Below are 25,352 nucleotides of genomic sequence, written 5' to 3'. Positions count from 1 at the left end.
TTTCTGGACTGTCAGACTGTTTGCCTGCCTTTCTGTTTTTCCTGATTTTGCTACTTTGTTTTACTATTTTTACTGTTATTAAAACTGCACATGGATCTTAACACATCTGCCTCGGTGTCCTCGCTACAGAAGATCCAGCAGCTTTTCAACAGTTACACAAGCTTGTTACAGCGCAAGCAGCAATGCTTACCAGTCACCATCAGCAGCTGTTCAAGCTCACCTCTCTCACGGAAGAACTCTTTAAATCCATGCAGACTAACCCGAAAGTATCTCCGAAGGGGGGTTCCACTAACAACTCAGTCTGCAACACAACGCATTCTACCGCCGTTGTTAATACTCGACTCTCGCTTCCAGAGAAGTTTGACGGATCACCCAGTAAGTGTTGAGGATTTCTCTTACAATGTGAGCTTTTTCTGTCTCAACTACCCTTAACGTATCCCAATGATGAAGCTCGTGTTTCCTTCATTGTATCACTGCTATCAGGAAAAGCACTAGACTGAGCTACGGCAGTTTGGAGTTGTGAAAACATTTTAAAGGGTTCCCTGTCTCACTTTCTAGCTCATGTTCGGGAGATTTTCGAGCACTCTGAGGGTGGGAAGGACCCAGGGAACTTCTACTGAGATTAAAACAGGGTAAGAAGTCGGCTGCTGAATTCGCCTTATCCTTCCGCACGCTAGCAGCGCAAACTGTATTGGTGGAGGACACTTTGAAGCTGTTGTTCCGTCAGGGGTTAAATCCGGATCTTCAAACGGAACTAGCATGTCGTGATGAGGGGAGATCTCTTGATGAGTTAATCAAACAAGCCTTTCGCCTGGATAACCTGATTAAAGCCCGTCGTCCAGTTAGGTCTCTACAGTCACTTCCCTCTGACATCGCTGCAACCAGTCATCATGAGCCCATGCCAGTGGGTCATTCTTCTCTCTCCTCTGAGGAACGATGATGCCGACTCCGAGAGAGTTTATGTATCTACTGCGGACAGTCGGGACATTTACTGGCTACCTGCCCAGCGGCGGTGAGTTTAGAACTTTCAAACTTAATTCGTATTGATCAGTTTGAACTTTCTGTGACTTTGCATGTTCTCAATAGTGAACATCATTTGTCTGCCATTTTAGATTCTGGGGCTGCAGGTTACTTTATTGACCTGGCTCTCGCCACAAATCTAAAACTGTCTTTTGTTCCTTGTGTACCTCCTTTACATGTCGCAGCGCTAGATGGATGACCCCTGGGCTCTGGCAAAATTCAACAGATCACCCAACCTATTCATTTTCAAGTAGGACTCTTTCATCATGAATAGATTCAGTTCCTAGTCACTCACTCTCCTAAGAACCTGATTGTTCTTGGCCTGCCATGGCTGAGACTTCACAACCCTGAGATCTCCTGGAGAGATGGACAAATCACTCGTTGGAGTACTTCCTGTTTCCAATCTTGTCTCAACCTTCCTGAACCCATCTCTCTCCCTCCTATATGCACCACGACGATCCTCACTGAGAAGGAGAATCCTACCCCATTGTTATTTGGATCTCCAGGAGGCATTCAGCAAATTAAAGGCTACGCAGCTTCCCCCTCACCGTTCCTGTGACTATGCCATTGACCTTCTGCCAGGCGTCTCTCCTCCACGCGGACGGATATACCCCTTATCTGAACCTGAGACTAAAGCCATGGAGGAGTACATTTCGGAATCCCTTGAAAAGGGATTCATTCGACCTTCCACTTCTCCTGCTTCTGCTGCTTTCTTCTTCATAGGAAAGAAGCATGGGGGTCTTCGTCCATGCATTGACTACCGAGGAATGAACTCAGTTACTATCAAGTATCGCTATCCCATCCCTCTGGTACCAGCAACGTTAGAGCAGTTAAGAAGTGCCAAGATCTACACCAAGCTAGATCTTCGCAATGCCTACAGTTTAATCCGTATCCGGGAGGGGGATGAATGGAAGACAGCCTTTTCTACACACACTGGCCACTACAAATACCAGGTAATGCCTTTCGGACTTTCCAATAGTCCATCTGTCTTCCAAGCCTATGTTAATGACATTTTTCGTGATCTTATTGGCAAATGGGTGATAGTCTACATCGATGACATTCTGATATACTCTTCTTCCCTTGATGAGCACGTTCAACACGTCAGAGTGGTACTCAACCGCCTCATTCAACATCAACTATATGCAAGATGGAAAAATGTGAGTTTCACCAGTCGACCATCTCTTTCCTGGGGTATGTCCTCTTCACCGAGGGGGTCACCATGGACTCTTCCAAGGTACAAGCCATACTGCAGTGGCCACAACCGGTGTCTATCAAGGAACTACAGCACTTCCTTTGTTTTGCTAATTTCTACAGATGGTTCATCTGAGGTTTCAGCTCGGTGGCTGCCCCACTCACCTCTTTGCTCTGTGGTAAAGCCTAGAAACTAAACTGGACATCTCCTGCCCGTCAAGCCTTCGATGACCTCAAACGTCACTTCACCACTGCCCCCATTCTCCATCATCCTGACCCCACTCGACCCTTCATGCTGGAAGTTGATGCCTCAGACTCAGGAGTTGGTGCGGTACTCTCCCAATGACAAGGATCTCCTGCCAAACTCCATCCTTGTGCCTTCTACTCACACAAGTTATCAGCTGCTGAGAGAAATTACAATGTCGGCAACCGTGAACTTTTAGCCATGAAGGTGGCTTTCGAGGAGTGGAGACACTGGCTGGAGGGAGCTCGTCATCCTTTTCTGGTGATCACAGATCATCGCAACCTGGAGTACATTCAGTCTGCCAAACACTTAAATCCTTGTCAAGCTCGATGGTCTCTCTTCTTCTCCAGGTTCGATTTCACCATCACCTTTCGACCTGACTCCAAGAACACCAAAGCTGACGCTCTGTCCCGCATTCATGGGTCCTCTACTGGCAACAACCCTGTGACTTCCATTATCCCACCTACTCTCATTGTCACTCCCATACAATGAGACATAACGGCTGACATCACCCAAGCTCAGAACCAAGAACCCACTCCTGCTGACTGCCCTCCAGATAAGGTCTTTGTTCCCAGCTCCTTATGCAACAGAGTTCTACAGTGGGTTCATGACTCAGCCTGCTCGGGACATCCAGGCGCTCAAGCTACTTGCAGGTTAGTGCAAAACAGGTTTTGGTGGGAGAACCTAGCGACCGAGGTCGCTGACTATGTAAAAAAAACTGCAATGTGTGTGCCACCTCTAAATCTATTCAACAGCTCCCGTCTGGTCTCCTTCAGCTTCTACCTGCTCCTCGACTTCCTTGGTCCCATATCGCCGTAGATTTTGTCACAGATCTACCCAACTCTCAAGGTTTTACTACCGTGGTGGACTGCTTCTCTAAGGCCTGTAGATTCATCCCTCCGCCCAAGCTCCCCTCATATATGGAATGTGCTGAGAACCTGTTTCAGTACGTCTTCCGCTTTTATGGCCTACCCGAAGACACTGTCTCTGACCGGGGTCCCCAGTTCACCTCCCAAGTCTGGTCAGCCTTCTTCAAACTGCTCAATGTCAATGTGAGTCTAACCTCTGGTTACCATCCTCAATCCAACGGTCAAGCCGAACATCTTAATCAGGACCTTGGTAAATTTCTCCGGGCCTACTGTCAAGTCAACCAGCACAACTGGATCCGTTTCCTGCCCTGGGCAGAATATGCTCAGAACTCTCTGTTCAAACCAGCTACCGGAACCACGCCTTTCAAGTGCATCCTAGGTTTTCAACCCCCAATCTTTCCCTGGTCCGGGGAGCCATCCGATGTACATGCAGTCGACGACTGGATGCAGCGCAATGAGGCTATCTGGGATCAAGCTCACGTCCACTTACATCATGCCATTTGCCAACAGAGTGAACAGGCCAATCTCAATCGGCGCCCTGGCCCTAAATATGCCCCTGGACAATGGGTTTCACTATCTACCCGAGATCTTTGTCTGCGACTCCCATGCAAGAAACTAAGTCCCAGGTATGTAGGTCCTTTCAAAATTCTTCGTCAAATCAATCCAGTATCATTCAAACTTCAGCTCCCTGCTAATTACCACGTTTCCCCCACCTTTCATGTTTCCCTGCTTAAACCCACGGTGCCTCCGAGAGAGGAGGGCCCTCAAGACCCCCAGAGACCCCTTCCATTCCTCATTGATGGAGAGGAGGTCTTTCGGGTACACAAGCTCCTGGACTCTTGACGTCGGAGTCGGATGCTTCAATACTTGGTGGACTGGGAGGGCTACGGCCCTGAGGAGCCTTCCTGGACTAATTCTGAGGACATTCTAGACTCGGCTCTCATCGCTGAATTCCACCACAATTTTCCTAATCGTCCCACTCCCAGAGGTCGAGGTAGACCCGACACAGACAACCTCCTCACGTCAGGAACCGTTCGAAGGGGGGGGGTTGGATTACCCCTCTGCCTATCGGATTTACTTAGTTTGGCTTTCTGGACTGTCAGCCTGTGTACCTGCCTTTTTGTTTACTATTGCCTGACTTTCTGTTTTTCCTGATTTTGCTACTTTTGTTTTACTATTTTTACTGTTATTAAAACTGCACACTGGCGGCCTCGCTACTAATATATATATATATATATATATATACACAATTGTTCATTGTTCAAAAAGCATTAACAAATGTTAATTTTCATTTAAAAAATGTATCAGCACGTTGAAATTAACATTAACCAAGATTAATAAGTGCTGTACAAGTATTGTTCATTGTAAGTTCATGTTAACTGGTAAACTAATTTTAACGAATACAGCCTTGTTCAAAAGGATTACAGATTTAAATTTATTTATTTAACAAGACTTTAGGTTGAAAATTAATATGAATGAATAAGTGAAAGTGCATATTTTAGATGCTGTGATTCCTAGGTTTTTACACATTTTAATCACCTTTTGTCTTCTCCAGTTTATTTTTATTGGTCCTGCAGTGTTACAACTGAATTTTAAAAAGTGTAAATATTTCAGTGTGGTTTTCAATGGCTGATGCCAATATTTATAATATGGAAGGTGGTCGATGGCAGATAATGCAGTATACCTGTACAATATAATACTATTTAAATAAAAGCAAATAAAGTGTTTATGGATTAAATTCAGTATTTACACAATATTTATTTAAAAGTTCGCTCAAAAATAATTGAAAGCAGAAAATGTGTTCTATCTATTTAAAAAGGCTGTCTCTAACCTTTATTAAAGTGGGCAGGGATACCGACTGATGCTGACAAAATTGAGAAAAAAAAAAAAACAAATATTGTCAGATTAATTGGCCTGGCCAATACATCAGTCTCTCACTATTATGTTATAAAGTATTTGCAAATACATTATGTACTGAATATACAAATAAGGACAGAATTGTTTGGAAACAAATACTTCACTCATACTTCTATCAGAGAAAAACAAATAAAGAAAATAATTATTCTGTGTTGGCAATTAAAGAATTTCCCACTGTTATAATTATAAAAATGAAAAGCCACCAAATGGAGTCAATAATAAACAAATTTATATTCCTTTAATCTTTCCACTTTAAATCGGTGGGATTAGATTTATCAGCACTCCGCTAAGCAAGGCTCTGAATTACAATGATCATAATATTTCCTGAATGCCCTTTTAGATAAAAACTTCATTTAAATCACAGTGTGGGGCCCATCAGACGTGTGGCATGTGCCACTCAAAAATGGAGCAAGATGAAAAAGCAAAGTAAAGTAAAGGCATTTAAGCTGTAGTGTGAGAGGCAGTGGTAGGGAGTGATGCAGTTGCAGTGCTGTAGCTACAGGGGAACTGTGAGCAGAAGGGGTCTCATCCATCAGATCCCAGAGGATTGGACACAACCCTCATGCTTCACCAAAAACATTTGAGTGAGTGTGAGAGAGAGTTGCAGTGATTGTCACTAAGTAACCGCGTATGCCTACGTATAAATTCATATCTGTGTATAAGGTGACATGCAGTAGTGTCCAGAGCCAGGGTTGTCAGGCCTGGCTTTGTTAATACAGCTGAAGATAAGGCTCCCTTATCTCTGAGCCCCAGGCAAAGCACCCCGAGGATTGTGTGTGCATGTGTATTGAGAGGACAGAGGGGTGGTAGGCTGAATAGAGCTGTTCAGACAGTATGTCAGTGTCAGGATAATTACTGTAATGTACTCCAATTATTTCCCTTTTAGTCTCATGCACTGTCTGCAGTTTAAACTGATACTCCCTACACTAACAGGCTACGCAAGTGGTATCGTCACTGTAATCCTAATACTATCACAAATCAAATCAGAATGTTTCACTACTGTATTGCAAATAGTGAATACATCACTTCTTTCTTTAATGGGACCGCACTAATGAGTAAGCCCATTAATTCAAATTTGGTCATTCCAAACCTGCAAACATTTATTTCGTCTGTGGAACTTAAAAGGAGATGTATTTTATTTTTTCATCACATATTTTCATTTTTGGGTGAACTATCCCTTTACAAGCATAGTCTGCTTTGTTCTGTTTATTGACCTTAGTCAGGGTAGACAACCTATTTAAGTTGATGTAAATGAAAACTAGAATGTGAGGAATAGACACACAGTCTGCCCTTTTAGTGTACACCATGAAAGGTGGTAACATGCAATAGTTATCTCAAAGGAATATTTCAGCCAAAAATTATAATTCTCTCATCATTTATTCACTCTTATTTTCATACAAAATTTAAAATGTATTAATTTAAACAATGGCTTGTATACACATAGATAACTAATATGGTTGTAACAATTCACTGTTGTCTGCCCTGTGTTTTGCCTCTGTCATCTGTTCCCCCCCATAATCCCCTGCTCTGATCACTTCCAGCTGTTCCCCATTGTTTCTCACCTGTGTTTCATTTACCTTGTTATCCTTGTGTATATATTGCCCTGATGTCTGTTTTACCTTTGTCAGTTGTTGTGTGTTTTGATCTCCTGTTCTTGACCTGTTCCCATCATTCATGGTTTCTCTGTTCCTGTGTTTTTCACCATTGTGGATGTTTCTTTTGCTCCTGTGTTTACCCTGTTAATCTGTACTTTGTTTATTTTATTAAATACTTTAAGCTGCGTTTAGATCCTGCTCCTGTGACCTCCCCTTTGTAACAACGGTATTGGCATTACATTCATGTTGTTTAGCTAGAGGGACACTGGCAGCAAAAGATAATCCATATGACTCGACGGCATAAGGGTGAGTAAATGATGAGAGAATAATCATTTTTGGGTGAATGTTGCCTTTAAAGAGCTTTTTCTACTTTATCCAGGGACCCAAACTGGACCCAGGCCCACACAGAATATGAAGATTATTCTGACTTCAAATAGATGTATATATTTCTAAAATGATTAAAAAAAAAAAAAAATCTGAAAATCAGTCAACTCCTAAAAACGTTATAAGATCAGTCATTTGCCAGTAAAAGAGTAGTTTTGGCGTTTATTTTTTTTTGTGGAAAAGACTAGATTGGACAAGGTAAGTCAAATTAGTACTAGGTATTGTTATAATGTGCTCCATACAAGATAACTCCCATCAAAGGCAAAGAGAAACTGATAAGGAACAAAGGTAATTTATTGGAAGTCAAGTCTTTCATGACATACAGTATGCTGCAATTATTGAGCTGTAATAAAATAAATTCTAGCACACCCAAAAGTCACTTTCTGGCTATGCCACTGGATCTAGCCCTTTAATTAGTTTTGTTGTGCAACAAAGTATTCAGGTTGATTTTAGGTTGACTGATAATATTATTATTATTATTATTATTATTATTATTATTTTAGGTTAATAGAATAGTTCACCAACAAATGAAAACTCTTTACTCACCCTTTAGGTATAATCAAAATAATGAAGTGGTCAAAAAAATCATACCAAATCCAAACATTTTACCCTCTCCAACTTCTTTCACCGGCCCTTTTTGCAGTGACTTAAAAATCACTCTAGGACAATAGATGGAAAAATACCAATACAAATTAGATCATATATACAATTGTAAATATAAACAACAATAATACTAACTGAAAAATAAATCAAGACCTATAGATAGTTGTAGAAGTTCTATGTTCAGGGGCAATGGAGTCAGGGGACCGTGAACAGTTAAGGTCAGTCTTTATTTTTTCCAGTTAAAGGTACGGCTTATAGCCAACTCAAAACCAGGGCTCTTTATGTTGCCAGTCTTTCTCTCGGCTCGTCCCTGGTGCTCTCTCCCTGCACTGATGCTCTGGCAGGCCTTTTCAGGTCTCCCTCCTCCATCACTATAATTAGAGACAGGTGTTAGAGTACTCACAACCCAGGTGACGAGCCTTACCACACTCCCTCTCCCGCAGACCGACACATGACCACGCCCACCCCACCCCACCCCCGGCCATGCCACAATAGTTTAACACAAATTTCAACAACTTTTTTCTTTCATAAAACGGCTACAACTTTGATCTTCAGGGACATAATTTGATGTTCCACTATATTTTCAGAGTTTGGACATTAACTTTATTACAACCTGCTGGTGCAATCTACAAACTGCAAATGAAGGAATTGAATTTAGACTTTGTCCTGAAAACAGACATGGCTTTCTCAGGAAAATACATGCAGGAAAATAGCAAATAGCGTTTTGCGGCACTTTGTTAACATACAATACACCAACAGTCTGTATGCATCAACATTTCCACCCAAGGCCCCTTGAGCTTTGCGCTGGCATAAAAATTGCACTTAGAATTAGTCGTTGCACGTAGCGCTGCACTTTGCACACTCACAAAAATAGAGCCTTAGAACTTTGTGAACAACAGGCATTCTAATTCTGCAAAAGTCTGCAAAGCTTTCAGCGCAATTCTGGGGGTGCAGGTTCTGTGTGGGCCTGCAATGACTCATAATAAAAATCAACCACTGAAAAAAAAAAAAATATCCTGCAGTGTTACAATTACCAGCTGGATGACTTGGCGTAGCATAGTACCACGGCAATCACCGGATCACCCAAGTGCTCTTTTCTTAACACAAATGAACACCTACCACAGGCTTTCTAATAAACATGCCCTTTCGACAAGCACTTGAGCAGAATACGAATACTGTATGACCTTTCTGTCTTTGATAATAGGCTAATAAAGACCAATTCAGATGCATGTACAGATATCCATGCATCTTGGCTCAATGTCACCCATCTGTAACACACTGCAAAGAGCTCCATTCGGCATGCTGACATATCTGACATGCCAATAAGAGGGCTGGTTTCAAAAGTGTCATCAACACGGCCATGTAACATGATATCTCAATATATTTGTATTCTTTCTGTGCCAGGACTAAGAAAAAACATTTATAATGTCACCTTTATCATGCTTCCACCCCCATTAGCAATCTGCTTTATGCATTTACCCACACACAAACACAAATGCATGCTGACACCGATGTACTGAGTACAGCTTGCATCAAAATGAGTGCAGTATTTGTATAAGATAATTAATTTGTAGTATCTATTTGCCAGTGCATGTAATGATTTGAAGACTGCCAATGGGTGATTCTACTTGGCACTGCCTTCTGATGGTCCCATTGCATGCCACTGCTTGTGTCAACAGCACAGTGCCATGAAATAGAGGATAAATAATTTAATGTTATTTGTGTGACAGTAAAATACCGCTGGTTTGACTAGGTGATAAAATGAGTGGAAGCATTTTGTAACATCAACCAAAAATTTTAGTCTTGGATCCTCTTCGAAGAAAAAACTATTTGTTGTAAAGACCGTGGAGGCACAGACCACAACTTATGGTGTGAGAGCTTGCGGGGGGTTAGAAAGCTTCTTTATCGATCTGTATAAAAATACAAGATCAAAAACAAGAAAATTAAATCGCTTGAGGGAGCCAAAGCTGGAGGAGAAAAAATTAGCTGAAACTGCCTATTGTACTCGAGTCTCTCTCGCTGTAGTAATAATAAATGATGTTGAGCGAGTTCTAAGAAGAGGAGGGGACGGTATACTCCTTCCAATGTTGGGAGTCAAGGAGAATCACATTTCTAAATGATACACTATGAGCAATGGATGGTCTGGGACAAAAATGACACACAAGCCTTGTTAAGCCGAGTTTTAGATGCTTGTTTTTAGTTCACAAGCCAATCTTTTCAAGCCAATCTTGATTGAGAAGCTCTAAAAAACTAGGATTTTTTTGTGCAACTTTCTGTGTCACCAAACTCAATTTCAAAAATAATTACTGGTTTCCTGAATAGAATCTTCATCAAAACAGATAGTCACGTCTCAAACTCATGCCATTGGTTGAGCTAATGTTGCCGTGAAGGTCAGGCTGGATGCTTAAACAAAGTATTTACACTTTTCAGTGAAATCAACCTATGAATGGCTTACTTACAGTGTCTGTGCCTTTTAAACTTGAATAGGAGAATGCAGTTTCACAGAGAAATTACACACTTCACCTTTAAAGACGATTATTTAAAGGTTGTGCATTAACAGACATACAGGCTATGCTGGTTAAGAACACAACCAAATGCAGAAGCACATTTGTATATAGCACATTGTAAGCATATAGCACCTATGAGATGAATTAAGATAATTTTAACCAAGACACTTTTTAAAAGAAAGAAAAGTAGCATTTGGCCATACAAGAATGGATTAGTGTAATATAATTAATTTCATGACACATGAAATTATTCCACAGGAAGTGTTCTTACAGTAGGTGTACAGCTAGAACAAGCTTGAAAAATGTGTTACATTAGCACACACGCTGAGATTTACTACATGATTGAAGGATTTCTTTATAGCTATTTTGCTTCTATTCTTTAACTAGTTAAATGCCAAGCTAAACCTTTCAGCTAGTTCTATTTAATGTAATTAAATTTAGTGTAAATTTTGCATCACTAGCACCACTAAAATAAATTGAAAAATAATTATTTGTTCCAAACAGGTTCCCCAAACACAACTACAAGAGGTAGATCAATATAACAGTTTTACAGATTAATCAGTGCTGATAGTTGCTTTTTGGAACTATCTGCTATCGGCAAAAATCTATGCCGATAGTTGCCGATGCCAAAAGTTTTTTAAAGCCAATATATTCACCAGATGAAGAGTTTTGTATATATACAGTATACAAAAACTGCTTTGGGGATTTTATTCATTTTGGACTCTTGTAGCCTTAAATCTGTGCCCATAATAGTAAGGAAAGACTAAGAAATCTTTGATCGTTCTATAAATCGATTTGTAAAAAACTATCGTCTGATAAATTGATTATCAGACTTTTCTACCACCTCAGTTATCGGTATTGGCAAAATCCAGTATCGGTGTACCTCTAACACCTACCGCCCCCAACCTTCCATTGTTCGCTAATCTGGTAGCCCCTCCCCAAAATCACGCCATTGGTTGAGCCAGAAGTTGACATATCAAACCACCCAAGCAAACAGAGCAATGGTTTGAAAGCACCACAAAGAGAGCAAGTCAACTTATGAATGTCTTTATTATCGTTGTCTCTGCACATGAAACTTGGACTGCACAGGTATTTGGACAATAAAGTCATAAGGTTGATTTAAAAAGGTGCTTCTACATATCACAAAAGTGAAACATATGATGGTTATGTGTCGTCAGGCTTAACCAAGCAGGAAAGAAAATGTTGTAAATGTAGTGCTAAAAGATTTCAATTGACTTTGACAGAATGGTGCTGCATGACCAATTTGCTGTAATGATATAATCCTTGGCTGCACAGACGGTGGTGTTTTATGGGCAAACGAACTTGGCAAGTGAACCACTCTGTTTTGCCAATACTACTATTGCAAACAAGAGCAAGTTTTGTTGGAGAAAAGCTCTCAATTCTTTTCTCAATAGACCACATTAGAATATAACATACTCGAAACTCAAAACATCATGGTCTTGAAAAGTCTTCCTTCAACTCAGCAAACCCTTAAGTTCAGTAGTTTTATGTTTGATGTAAATCCCTAAAGGCCTTGGTATGATAAAAAGCATGGTTAAGTGTAATGTACATGTGTCTGACCTTGAGCACTGAACTGGTGCAAATTGGGCAGGGTACGAGCAGTACTCAGACAATTACTGAAGTATGTAAAATGAGAGGAGGAGATGACTGCTGTTGACTAAAATTTATTTGTTTTAGTGCTTCAATTTATCTTCTAAAGAACAAGAGGCACGGGAGAGAAGAGACATTTCTCCTTCATGTATAATAAATGTTATCATGGCACATTTCAAACAGTCGATTAGCAGTTCCTAAATGTTACAGCAGACTCAGTACCTTTGGTTGTAAAAGAGTAATCCAAAAAGGTATAGAAGGCTTTTTCTTTTATTGCCAATAGTTTTGTTTATTTGACCACATTTACATGCACTTAAAAATGGTTACCATGTAAACGAGAACGCCATTTAAGGGATTAAGAGAAAGCGATTTAAAACACCCAGGTTTCTCCCGGAAAACACGGCTTATGCGGTCATGTAAATGCATTGCCGGCATCTTACAGGTTTTTGAAGAGTGCGCACGTGTGTGGAACAGACTGGATAACTATTGTAGTAGGATGGAGCCACACATCATATCAACAATTTGACACAGCAGAAATAATTCAACATTTCTAGGAGTACAGTGGGAAAATGGATAAGCACTTACACTTTAAAATAAAGCAATTTATACACACCAATTTCAAATATTGACTATTGTCCCTCACTTTTGTGTATATGTGCTCAAGTATATTGGAGGAATCCTGGAGTTTGACGTAAGAGGGAAACCCCAGAGAATAAAATAGCAAAGTCATCCTCAGATGGCATATTTGTTCATTTATTCTTGAGATAAGCGACAAAACATGTTCTACATAAAAAAAGTCCTCTGTGTTAAAAATAAAAAGATTAATAATAATAAAAATACTAAAAAAAAAAAAAAAAAATCTAATGAAAATGTGCATACTCAGAGCATTTATTACTTATATTAAATAATTGATTTCAAATTATTTTCAAATGCATGCTTGAAAGCACATGTTACTTAAAGGGATAGTTAACCCAAAAATTACAATTCTCTCATCATTCTCTCAAACTCATGCCATCCCAGATGTGTATGAATTTCTTCCTTCTGCAGAACACAAATTATGATTTTTAGAAGAATATCTCAGCTTTGTGGTCCATATAATGCAAGTGAATTGGTACCAATATTTTGATGCTCCAAAAAACACAAAGTCATCATAAAAGTAATCCGTATGACTTCAGTGTTGTAATCCATATTTTCAGAAGTGATATGATAGGTGTAGGTGAGAAATAGATCAATATTTAAGTCCTTTTTTGCTTGAAATTATTCTCTCTGCCCAGTAGGGGGTGATATGCACGAAGAATGTGAATCACCAAAAACACAAGAAGAAGAAAGTAAAAGTGATCTGTTTCTCACCCACACCTATCATATAATTTATGAAGATATTGATTTAAACACTGGATTTGTATGGATTACTTTTATGCTGATTTATGTAATTTTTGGAGCTTCAAAATTTTGCCACCCATTCACTTGCACTGTATGGACCTACAGAGCTGAGAAATTCTTCTACAAATATAAATTTGTGTTCAGCAGATGAAAGAAAGTCATACACATCTGCGATGGCATAAGGTTGAGTAAATGATGAGAGAATTTTAATTTTTGGGTGAACTACTCCTTTAACCTGTCCTCAGAAAGAGGTTACAATGTTAAACTGCCAAACAAAGTGTTTAAAAATGTAATAAATTCACAAATATATATATATATATATATATATATATATATATATATATATATATATATATATATATCAAATGAAAGGCAGGGATCTGTATGATATCAAACAATACATAAAGTAAACTTTAAATAATATTTTCCATACATTTTCCGTCAACTCCATCAACTTTTTGAAAATCCTGAATAAATCAGACAATGTCATGGTCAGCTATAACTCTGAGCACCCCTTTCCCACTTTCTGCTCATGGTGGATGCAACAGTAGGACACATGGTCTGGTAAGTTTCATATTTTTTTTATATTTTAAACAAATATTGTTGAAGTCTCTGCGGTCACAGCTTCAACATGCCAACTCTATCATTCCCATTTTGTTTCAAGGCAGCATTAACTGAGGAAAAAAACAAAATAGACCCAAAGTACAACACATAGTTAAGAAAATATAACATTTTCAGAATAGCGTGAAAACAGAAAAAATAAAAATAAAACAAATAAATATAATTATAGAATGTATTTTATTACTTACTGTAACTCCTTTGATGAACACCACTATTAAATAATTAAAGACTTTAAACTCTTACTGGATGGATCAAATTAAAATAGCATGCTTTTTAGTGTGTCTGACAGAGCTGACACAAATTACATTAAAATGCAGGTTATGAATTGTCAATTTTCAGAAAAAAAGCAGTTTTACATGGTTCATTGGCTTTACTTAATTACTTAATTAAGTATTAAAACTAACACACACACACACAAACACAAACAACAACAACAAAAACAAACAAGCAAGAACAAAAAAAATATTTAACACCTGTTTTGTCCCTTATCTCAAGAATCAGTAAGTTATTTACACAGGCGTCATGGGGAAATTACGTTGCTATTGAGAAAGCTGCTTACTGACCGAGCAAAATGTATAGGGGAGCATAGAGCAGTCTATATTGAGCCTAACTTACATAAAAAATAAGCATATTTTTTTGCACTGAAAATAATCACAATGACTTAATTACAGCACTATTTCTATTGTTTACACTAATATTATTATTATATTAGAATAATATTTTGTGTATATTTCACTATTATTTTAGCATATTTTATCACCTGTTGGATTGTGGGTGGTTAAATAATAAAATGCAGGTTTTTGCGCTGAGATTCAGTGCGCAAAAGTGGCACAACAGTTTAGTGTTTTCATCCCTTTGTGTATAATCAAAATAAATAAAGTGATGGCTTTAAAGCTCTGAGAGTATGGGGGTGGTCAGCAGCAGGCAATGTCAGTGGGCTAGGAATGGGGCATCATGGCCACATCGTATCGTTGATGATAGTGAGTATGACACATTGAGGTGACATTCCAGTGAGTCACCCAATCAGACGTGGTGGCAGATGTGACATCCTATAAGAAGCGAAGGGGTGAATAGGGCTCACTGAACATAATGTGCTATAGGGACATGGGGTGGCAGCATACGACCTTCAGGCTTCGTATTAGAGTTCCTCGAGAGGATGCAACCTCCCTCGGGGTAATTGGAATATACAGTATGTGCTTTCATAACCTTCACCCTCTGCGACTAATGTGATGATAACTCATGGTATGTTCTGTGTCTCGTAGCATTTCGGTTGTTCTTAAAGGGATTACTCATGCCATCATTTACTCACTTTCAAGTTGTTCCCAACCCGTATGGATTTCATTTTTGTGCGAATTATCCCTTTAATGACATGCACATGTGCCTTTAAAAGTTACTGTACTGTATATTATAGCTTGTCATTGATGAATTTGAGTTTTAACTTAAACGTGGTCATTAGGTTGCTGTGATACTCAAATGTTACCATTTCCATCATTTCTGAGATATTCAGAGAATAGATGCCAACCTTCAAATCTAATTTATGGACCCTCTCAGATGTGGAGACACCACAGACATGCAGGAGACATTATTTTATCCACAGCATATTGCTATGATCAAAATGCTATAGTAATAGAATCTACTAAATGGATAGTTCACCCAAAAATGTAAATGCTGCCATTATTTACTCAACCTCAAGTCGTTCCAAACCTGTATGACTTTCTTTATAGGGTTAGGACTTTAGAATAAATCCCTAATGCCATGATCTAAGCTTGCCTAGCATATTCTGAACACAATTTTAGTCAGACAAAACAACAACAACAACAACAACAACAACAACAACAACAACAACGTGACAAGCCAACCAGTCTGTCCTTGTTCAATACAACAGTCCTCTTGGAATTTCAAAGCATTTAATTTAGAATTGTTTTATTACCCGCTTGGTAGACAAATGCCACTGGCATTTCCTTGGCTGAATGTCCGAAAACTGATTATAGCCATTCCAATCTCACCAATTTAGTTTAAAGGACATTTAAATGTTAATAAGATCCTCGCAACAAACTTGTATTGTCTAAACGATTCTTAAATAGCCCCTAGGCAGAGAGAAAAATCTGTGATTTTTGCAGTTGTTACATTTACAACATGCTGCCTTTTTTGATAATCATAATTCTACAATTGCAAGGCAGCAATTCTATAGTTCTATGATGACAGACAGACTAACACTGAAGAATCAAAATGTAATTTTCTTGGTGATTAATCCCTTTAAGATGCAGTTTCCATGATTAACACATGAAAACAGTCGGGTATCTTCAAAATTTTGGGAAAATGAAAAGAACCTGATGGTGGATAGGACTGTGAAGTGGAGGAAACTTCAGCTGAGCTTAATCCACATTTAAAGACTTTCATTATTACATCTTTAATAGCCTTTTTTTGTATGGCACCCCTTGTAGTGAAGAACAAACAACCTCATAAGTTAAAAGATTCTGCTCTGCTAGGTGGCAAGGAGTCTAGTTGAGGCCTGCCTTTGGACGATAAAATGGTCAAGGAGACTAACCATTCGGCTAAACCCACAGGACAGTGACATGGGGCAGACTCAGCATGACCTTCTGAACTTCCACACAGAGCTAAAGCAGGCTTCCTTGTGAGACCCTCGTTTTTGCACGTTTCTAATACTAAGAAATCTCATCTTAATCCAGGAACATTTCACACAAAGTCACAGCACTTTGCTGAGTTAACCCTCTAAATGCACAGAGTCGCTCTACAGCCCCTCGCGGTGGCTTATCAGGACGATTCACTAGATGTCCGCCCAGGTTCAGTGGCATCCTCTCTGCTACGGTGCGGGGCGAGGGTGCCTCCGTCCTCCGGGCGGAGATTGCCACCCTTCTGGCAAAGGGAGCAATAGAGCCCATCCCCATAGCCGAGTTGCACAAGGGCTTTTACAGCCCTTATTTTATCGTGCCCAATCTTGGATCTGCGTGCCTTGAACAGAGCCTTACATAGGCTTCCGTTCAGGATGTTAATGCAGAAGCGCATCCTGGCGTCAGTACGACATCAGGATTGGTTCACGGCCATCGACCTGAAGGACACGTACTTTCACGTATTGATCCTTCCTCGAAACAGACCCTTTCTTCGGTTTGCCTTCCAGGGAAGAGCATACCAGTACAAAGTCCTCCCCTTCGGTCTGTCCCTGTCCCCTCGCGTTATTACCAAGGTTGCAGAGGCTGCCCTGGCCCCACTGAGGGAAAAGGGCATACACATTCTTAATTATGTCGATGACTGGCTAATCCTAGCTCACTCGCAAGATCTATTGTGTGCACACAGGGACCTTGTGCTTCAACACCTCGACCAACTCGGGCTTCAGGTCAACTGGGAAAAGAGAAAGCTCTCCCCTGTGCAGAGCATCTTTTTTCTTGGTATGGAGTTGGACTCGGTCTCTCTCAAGGCACGTCTTACGAACAAACGTGCTCAATCAGTGCTGGCCTGCCTGAAGACCTTCAGGCAAAAGGTAGCGGTGCCAGTGAAACAATTTCAGAGGCTCCTGGGGCATATGGCATCCTCGGTGGCGATTCTCCCCCTCAGTTTGATGCATATGAGACCGCTTCAGCACTGGCTACAGACTCGAGTCCCGAGGTGGGCATGGTGCCACGGCACCCGGTGTGTGACCATCATGCCACAGTGCCGTCAGACTTTCAGCCCTTGATTCGGACCTGGCATTTCTACGGGCAGGTGTTCCCTTAGAGCAGGTCTCAAGGCATGTTGTGGTCATGACAGATGCCTCGAACTCGGGCTGGGGCACCGTGTGCAATGGGCAGGTAGGGTCGGGGCTCTGGACAGGGCTTAGATCAACTGCTTAGAGTTGCTGGTGGTATTGCTGGCCCTGAGGAGGCTTCGGCCATTGATTCAGGGCAAGCATGTGTTGGTCCGGACCGACAACACAGCGACCGTAGCGTACATAAACCACCAAGGTGACGTAAGCTCTTGTCGCAACTCGCCCGCCGCCTCCTCCTTTGGAGTCAGCAGACGTTGAAGTCTCTGCGAGCCACTCACCTTCCAGGCATCCTCAACCGTGCAGCAGACACGCTCTTACGGCAGGTAATGCTCCACGGGGAGTGGAGACTCCACCCCCACGTGGTCCAGCTGATTTAGGAGAGATTCGGGGAGGCGCAGGTAGACCTGTTCGCCTCCCAAGAGTCCTCTCACTGCCCCCTTTGGTACTCCCTGTCTGAGGCACCCCTCGGCCCAGATGCCTTGGTGCACAGCTGGCCTCGGGGTCTACACAAGTATGCGTTTCCTCCTGTGAGCCTCATTGCACAAACTCTGTGCAAAGTCAGGGAGGACGAGCAGCAAGTCCTGTTCGTTGCGTCGTACTGGCCCAACTGGACTTCTCAGATCTGATGCTCCAGGCAGTAGCTCCTGGGGCATTCTACGAGGTGGCTGTATGCCTTGAAATGGCGTCTCTTGTCGGGTCTGTGCTGTCTTTCCTTCAGGAAGGGCTGGAGAGATGGCTGTCTCCCTCTACCCTGAAAGTGTACGTGGCTGCCATAGCAGCATACCATGGTACACTAGATGAGAGACCCTCACGACAGCGTGACCTGATCAACAGGTTCCTCAAGGGCGCGAGGAGGTTGAATCCTCTTAGACCACACCTGATTCCCCCTTGGGATCTCTCTGTGGTCCTGTCTGCCCTACAGAGAGCCCCCTTTGAGCCCCTGGAGCAGGCCGAGCTCAGCATTTTGTCTCTGAAAATGGTCCTCCTGGTGGCGCTCACTTCCATCAAGAGGGTGGGGGACTTGCAGGCGCTCTCTGTCACCAGTGAATGCCTGGAGTTTGGGCCGGCACACTCTCACGTGATCTTGAGACCCTGGCCCGGTTACATTCCCAAAGTTCCCACCACTCCCTTTCGGGACCAGGTGGTTAACCTGCAAGCGCACCCTTCAGAGGAGGAAGACCCGGCCTTGTCGTTGCTGTGTCCAGTTCACTCCCTGCACATCTATCTGGACCTCATGCAAAGCTTTAGATGCTCGGAGCAGCTCTTTGTCTGTTTTGGAGGGCAGCAGAAGGGCAGCGCTTTCTCCAAGCAGAGGCTGGCCCATTGGATTGTGGATGCCATTTTCTTTGCATACCAATCGCAGGACTTGCCATGCCCCTTGGGAGTCAGGGCACACTCCACTAGAGGTGTTGCATCCTCCTGGGAACTGGCAAGGGGGGCCTCTCTAGCAGACATATGCAGAGCTGCGGGTTGGGCTACACCCAATACCTTCGCAAGGTTTTACAACCTACGCATAGAGACGATTTCGACCCGAGTGTAACGCGGTAACAGTAGGTAGGCCGGGCGGCCATTTGGGTGTACCGCTTGCATTGCGCCTTTCCCCTTTTTCAAAGGTGATAATGTGCACCTTTTTTCCACAACAGTTTCCCGTATCTGGTGAACCCCGGACACCTCTTTAATTCTTAAGCACTGTTTGGTGACGAATTCGGCAGAGGAGTTAGGGCACCAGGCCCAGTACTCATGGTATGCCCCTTTTCAGGTGAGCCCGTGTGCTCGTCTCAGTGCTCCATTCGTGGTGATTCCCCTTGGTAATCCCGTATGATGAGTTTCCACTGTTCGGTTTCCCCGTAGGTGAACCCTGTGTTTCCCCTCGCCAGAGCTTTCTCTGCCTCAGCCACTGTTGCTGCGTACCCTCTCTGTAGATAGGGTCCTCCGGTGGTATCATTCCATATGTGAACTTCCCCGTTGGTAAGTCCATGTGAGGTATTCTCCACATGTTAACCTCCCTCTGGTAGGATGTGGTCTCTGTAGTGCCCTCCCTTCTGGAGAGGGAAAGCACTTCCAAGCACTATTCTAGAAAGTGCTCAGTGGGTAATTGCTGAGAAATCAGGAAAGGCTCCACCGGTGCCTTCTCCCCCTTTAACGGGACTAGGGAGATGCCTTACCTAACTCGCTGGAAGGTCACGACATGGTTGAGCGTTCCCTGCGAGGCACGCAGCAGCTTACCCATGTCCACTCTTCCATAACTGTGACACGTTCAGCGCCTGCGACGTTTCCTATAGGAACCCCTAGTGTCACTACATCGACACAACGTCGTGTGAGTGACAGACAGGGAATATCTTGGTTACTGAAGTAACCTCTGTTCCCTGATGGAGGGAACGAGATGTTGTGTCCCTCCTGTCGTGGTGCTGAACCGGCCGCTGACTTGGCCGGGACTCTCTGTTGGCTCCTCAGCAGAAATCTAAATGAGTGGTGCACGCCATCTCCTTTTATACCCGTATGTCCGGGGCGGAGAGTGGCATGCAAATTCCACTCACCAATTCTCATTGGCCTTTTCTATTTTAAGCAAAGGTGATTGGGGCTTTCAAGATCGAACCCCTAGTATCACTACATCAACAAAACATCTCGTTCCCTCCATCAGGGAACAGAGGTTACATCAGTAATCAAAACGTTTTGTTACTGGATATTCATAAAAGTAGTCATATTTAGTATGTAAGTGCTTGCTTGTTTACGTAGAGAATGTTGACGCTAACAAGTGGCTCAGGACACCTTTGGGGTTCAGCCACTCTCGACGCAAAAACTCTTGTACCAAGGAAGAACATTCTTTCTTCTTCAGCTCTCTTGCTTCTTCCACTTCCTCTTAAGCTCCTTATCCTCCACGCTCTGGCCCTCTTGGCTTGCAGCCTCACCCTGGTGCCCCTCAAGTTCTGTGCAATGTAGAAGTCCAGGAAGGCTCGGAAAAAAGCTCAGAGGAAGCCCTTTTCTTCTCTGCGCTATGACACAAACACGTGACGGGAGTCACGAGGCTCCCTCGCGGAAGGCCTCACTTCAACGCCTGCCTCATCATCCCAACAACTGACATCCACGATCTTAACAGAGGTCCAAAACATTGATTGAACCACCAGAACTTTCTACAAAGAGCCAAAGAACCAAGCAACGCAATAAAACGCAACGACACGCAAGTAAATCTCCAGACTTTTGCTGAAAGTGCTGGTGTATTTTTTTTAATACTTCGGGTAACCCGATTGCGAATCAATTTAGACTCAAATAAGTATCGATAGGTTCTCAAGGCATTGTCTACAGACTCTATAAAGTTCATTTTCTCTGTATAGATAATTTCCTCCACAATCTGTTCCAATTCACTCACAACCTGTTTTCCATGTTTGTGTCTATGTGTTAGATTAGTTTTTATGTTTAGATTAGCAATAAAGTCTTTTTTGTATTCAAAGATAATTTGACTGTGGTATATTTTGTTAAGTAATCTCATCACTTTGCTCTTTGCTCCAAAGCTCAGAACCATATCTAAAAGATTTGTGATATTATTTTCAATAAGTCATGAGAATAATATTACTCCAATAAGTTAATTAATCATAATTCCCTTATTAAAGTTAATTCCTTACAATAGAAATTGTGAGCGGATACAATGAGATGTTGTATTATTATTTTAATGGTGGAGAATTTTATTCAGAAAAATAATCTAATTATTTGTCATTTACCTTTCTTATAATGGTTGTTGAACACGACTAATTCCATTATAAAATACCTTACATAATGATGGAGGTACACGGGCACTTTAACCCAAACCGTGTACATTTATACAACCAAATTTCCCTACACCCTCAACATTTGGCTCCCATCACAGTTTAATTCACCTGCTATTGAGTTGACTGATTCAAAGGTCTCAACTTCAGACTTTCGTTTTTCATCTCCTCTCTTTGTGCCGGAGCTTTTATTGCTCCTCTGTTTTTCCTTGGAGAATTAAAGCCACCATATTGGACCACAAAAAAATAAATTAAAAAAATTCCAATACGAGTGCATAAAACATTTGAGGTCAAGAGATTTACTGTTTTGAGTTTAATATCATGGCAAACTGAAAAACTACTGCAGATTAACTTGCGTTGAATGTATTAGATGTCTGTTTAGCTGAAATGTCCCAATTTGAAGACAACTCTCACAGATTTCACTTCTTAATTAGGGATAATTCTCAATATATGGCATAACATTAAAAGGATTAAGCTAGAAAAATAGATAATGTTGTTTGTCATGTGTGACAAGCAGCAATGCGCACTGTCAATATCTGGTCATATAACTGTGGATGAAATGTCCATATATGCTCTTTCTCTGTAAACAGGTTTTTCTCTTAGGGTAGATGCTATTTGCACCCTGGTGCAAATAATGGTATATGCTATTTACACCCGAGTGCAAATAGTGGCAGATATTATTTGCACCCCAACCCTGGTGCAAATAATGGTAGATACTAACTGTTCCTTGGTGCAAATAGTGTCAGATACCATTTGCACCCATATTTAAATACTAACATACAGTATATGGGCATCACTGCAGTGTGTTTATTGTGTTTATTTAGAGTCCCACAGAAACACTACATTAACTCACTACCCCTTAACCTAACCTTAAACTTACATGAGAAAAAATAACCTTGGCTTTACTACAGTAACCATAGTTTCACCATGGAATTCTTTGTAAATTTACAGTAACCACAAAATTAGCCATGGTTACTATATTACCATCATATTACTGTATTAACAACTTGATTAATTGCATTAAAACTATGGTTTCCTCCAAAAACATGGTTGCTACAATATTAGTAATACAGTGATCCAATCTACACACAAGCAATACCGAGCTGCGGGAACGATTGTGATCGACAGACCCCGCCTCCGGATCAAACCCTTCTCTGCACTCCCCGACATTCACCATGACAAAATCACTGCGATGAAATCAACATTTATATTCATTTTAATCTATTATTTTAAGTAGTATTAAATGAAATATTAAGAGTGGAAACAGGAAATCGGATGGGAAAAAGAGTGTGACGAAAGGCAGATTTGAATTGTGATCGCTAGGAAAACACTACACATTCACACACAGTCTTTACACCCCATGCCACTGCAGCGACACCTATTGTTTAGTTTGTTGTATATTTATTTGGTTCCACCATATTTTTGGGGTGCAAATAGATGCACTGTGTGGCAGATGCTATTTACACCGGGGTGCAAATAGACACTCTGTTCTTTTAAAGGCTATATGGCATATGATATTGATTTATTAAAAGGAGTATTTTCTTTAACTAAACAAAAAATTATTTAAACAAAAACTTCTTTAAAAGAAGATATATCTTAGGAATGTAACCATAAGATTCAGTCCTAATCATTACATTTTTATACTTCAGAAAATGTATTCATTCATTTCTAGTACAGGGACAATCTAGAAAGTATTCCTAGACCAACAGATAGGACATATAGACTAATCGGCCAATATTTTCCCATATATTTGTGTATTACTTGCTTCATCCAATTACCATGTCTGTCTGTCCGATTCCCTGAATTGTTAGTTGCCCCATGTGTCAGTTCCAAAATATACCAACAGCACTGTGAATGGATAATAAACTATTTATGTTTTCAATTTTGAGTAAATAGTTTTTAACATAAGTGTTTATTTAATTTCAGCAATTTTGTGTACACCTAATTTGTCTTTATTAAAAAGTGTTTATTGTATATACTGGCATTATATTGGCCATTGGTCATCTTGGTCTCTACAAATCTGTATTGGAATTAGCCACTGAAAACCCATATTGATTGACCATTACTGAGAAGCCTAACAATAAAAAAAGTATTATAAAGATAAACTCTCCAAACAAAATAGTTCTTAAATCCACACACATTGCAACATATTGGTGACCCATACTGACAGTAAAAGTCCACTGCGAACCAGTCCACACACAATGCACGCAGACTAAACTTCACACTATTCCAGATAAAAATTAAGGAACTGTCCCTGCTAGACGACACCACAGCTTTGCCTGCTTCTGCTTGGGTTAATGACTTATCAAAGCCTAATTAATTCATGGTGAATTTCTAAATTGAAGTCTTTGAGTTTTCATTACAATTAGGGTGACTCTGTTTATAAAGCATTCCTTTGACATGTCTCAAAGAGCAGCTAATAGCCAACCTCCCTGCTTCCTATTTCTCTCATCTGGGGAGAAAAAAAGAAGCTAACTTTCCTCCGCCTTCATAATTTGTCTACAGGCGAACCCTAACCCTCCCATTCTGTTGATGATGAGAAGTCAAACTAAAACACATAGGCCAGATGAGATGGCTCTAATTCAACAAGAACTGGTTCAAGCTCAGGAAAAATTTAATTTGAACAGATGTCAATTAATACCCATTATGTCTTTACTTTGAAAAGCAGAATCCTTCTCGCAATCTCTTAATGCCTGCCACTCCACTAGAGATTTATTTAGATCCCCTGTGATTTTCTCTCATCTCCAGGAAATCAGTATTTACCTTGTAAAGAATTTGATAAGTGGGTTTTTCAACTCTCAGTTCAATGCAGACAAATAAAGCTTTAGAGAATGAGAACGGCATGGTGCATACAAGGTGCATATGTACAAAGAAATTGCTATGAATTTGCTTAGAATTTAGGTCAAATCCCATTGCCAGACCATTTCAAGGTCAAAATAGACAAAAAAGCACTTACTTGAGTGTGAACTGCTCCACAGTAGAATTTGGGACTAAGAACAGATGGATGCTGAGGGTCTCTCCTGGTTTTAATGGCTTCTCTGGAAGCCTCAGGAAGAGGTTCTTGTCTAGCTGTTTGTCTACCACCAATTGTTCCTGACTGGCCTGGTACAAACTGATGCTCCCAATACGGAGAAGGGGTTGTTGGGATGAACCTTCCCCTCTGGACGCCCCTCCTCGACGGGGGTAGCTCTCTCCACACTCATCATTGCTGTCTGGATCATGGAGGGTATAGTAAAGCTCCACTTGAAAGGTCTCCCCACTCAACTCAAGCCCTTCTGTCCCAGAGGATTTTCTGCGACCCAAAGGTGCTACATTAACATTAAACCACGTGGAAGGGAGATCCAGCTGGGCCAAGCACTGCGCTAGATTTCCTTGAAGCCTGCAAGATGTTTTGATCTCCCGAACATCTCTAAAAGCATGCAGCCTCACACATGGAAGCTTGTCCTGAATCTTGAAGTCATCCCAGTCCCGCCCTGCGATATAGAACAGCACCTGAACCAACGGGTTGCTAGCAAAAACCCTAGACTGTACAATAAAGGCCCGGACCTTCCAGTTGACAGTCAACCTTCCAGGAATGTCCAAAGGACTCGATGGCTGTAGTAGGTCCTTGGAGAGCATCTGGTCTTTGGTGAAGGGCCCAAGTGAGATGTTGACAGCAGGCAGCTCCTTGGTCTGGAAGACCACAAAGCTCTCTGAACGCTGAAGAGGGTGGCCACGTGGGCTGCCATATGTTGGAACTCGGGTCTCCTGCAGAAAGAAGGCCAGCTGTGTGTTGGAGAGCTTGAAGTTAGCGGGGAGGTACATTTCTGGTGGGCTGGAGGTGGCACTAGGAACAGGGACACTGAAGAGGGCATCGGAACTGGTAGGGGAAACTTTACCAGCAACT

The 25,352-nt window shown here is 41.4% G+C and overlaps 1 protein-coding gene across 2 annotated transcripts in view; it reads right to left on the bottom strand.

The window, feature by feature from the left end:
- LOC127439839 (transmembrane protein 132E) overlaps window positions 1-25,352 on the bottom strand; it is a 549,732-nt gene that overhangs the window by 136,475 nt on the left and 387,905 nt on the right. For both annotated transcript variants that reach the window (XM_051696075.1, XM_051696074.1), the window contains exon 2: window positions 24,423-25,350. In XM_051696075.1, coding sequence (XP_051552035.1) covers window positions 24,423-25,350 — 928 coding nt within the window. The remainder of the gene's footprint in view (window positions 1-24,422; window positions 25,351-25,352) is intronic.

This window comes from Myxocyprinus asiaticus, chromosome 4, assembly GCF_019703515.2.
Source record: "Myxocyprinus asiaticus isolate MX2 ecotype Aquarium Trade chromosome 4, UBuf_Myxa_2, whole genome shotgun sequence".
In the NCBI taxonomy this organism is placed as follows: domain Eukaryota; kingdom Metazoa; phylum Chordata; class Actinopteri; order Cypriniformes; family Catostomidae; genus Myxocyprinus; species Myxocyprinus asiaticus.
The sequence above is the reverse complement of the archived record's forward strand: the minus strand, read 5'-3'. Positions and strand labels throughout refer to the sequence as shown.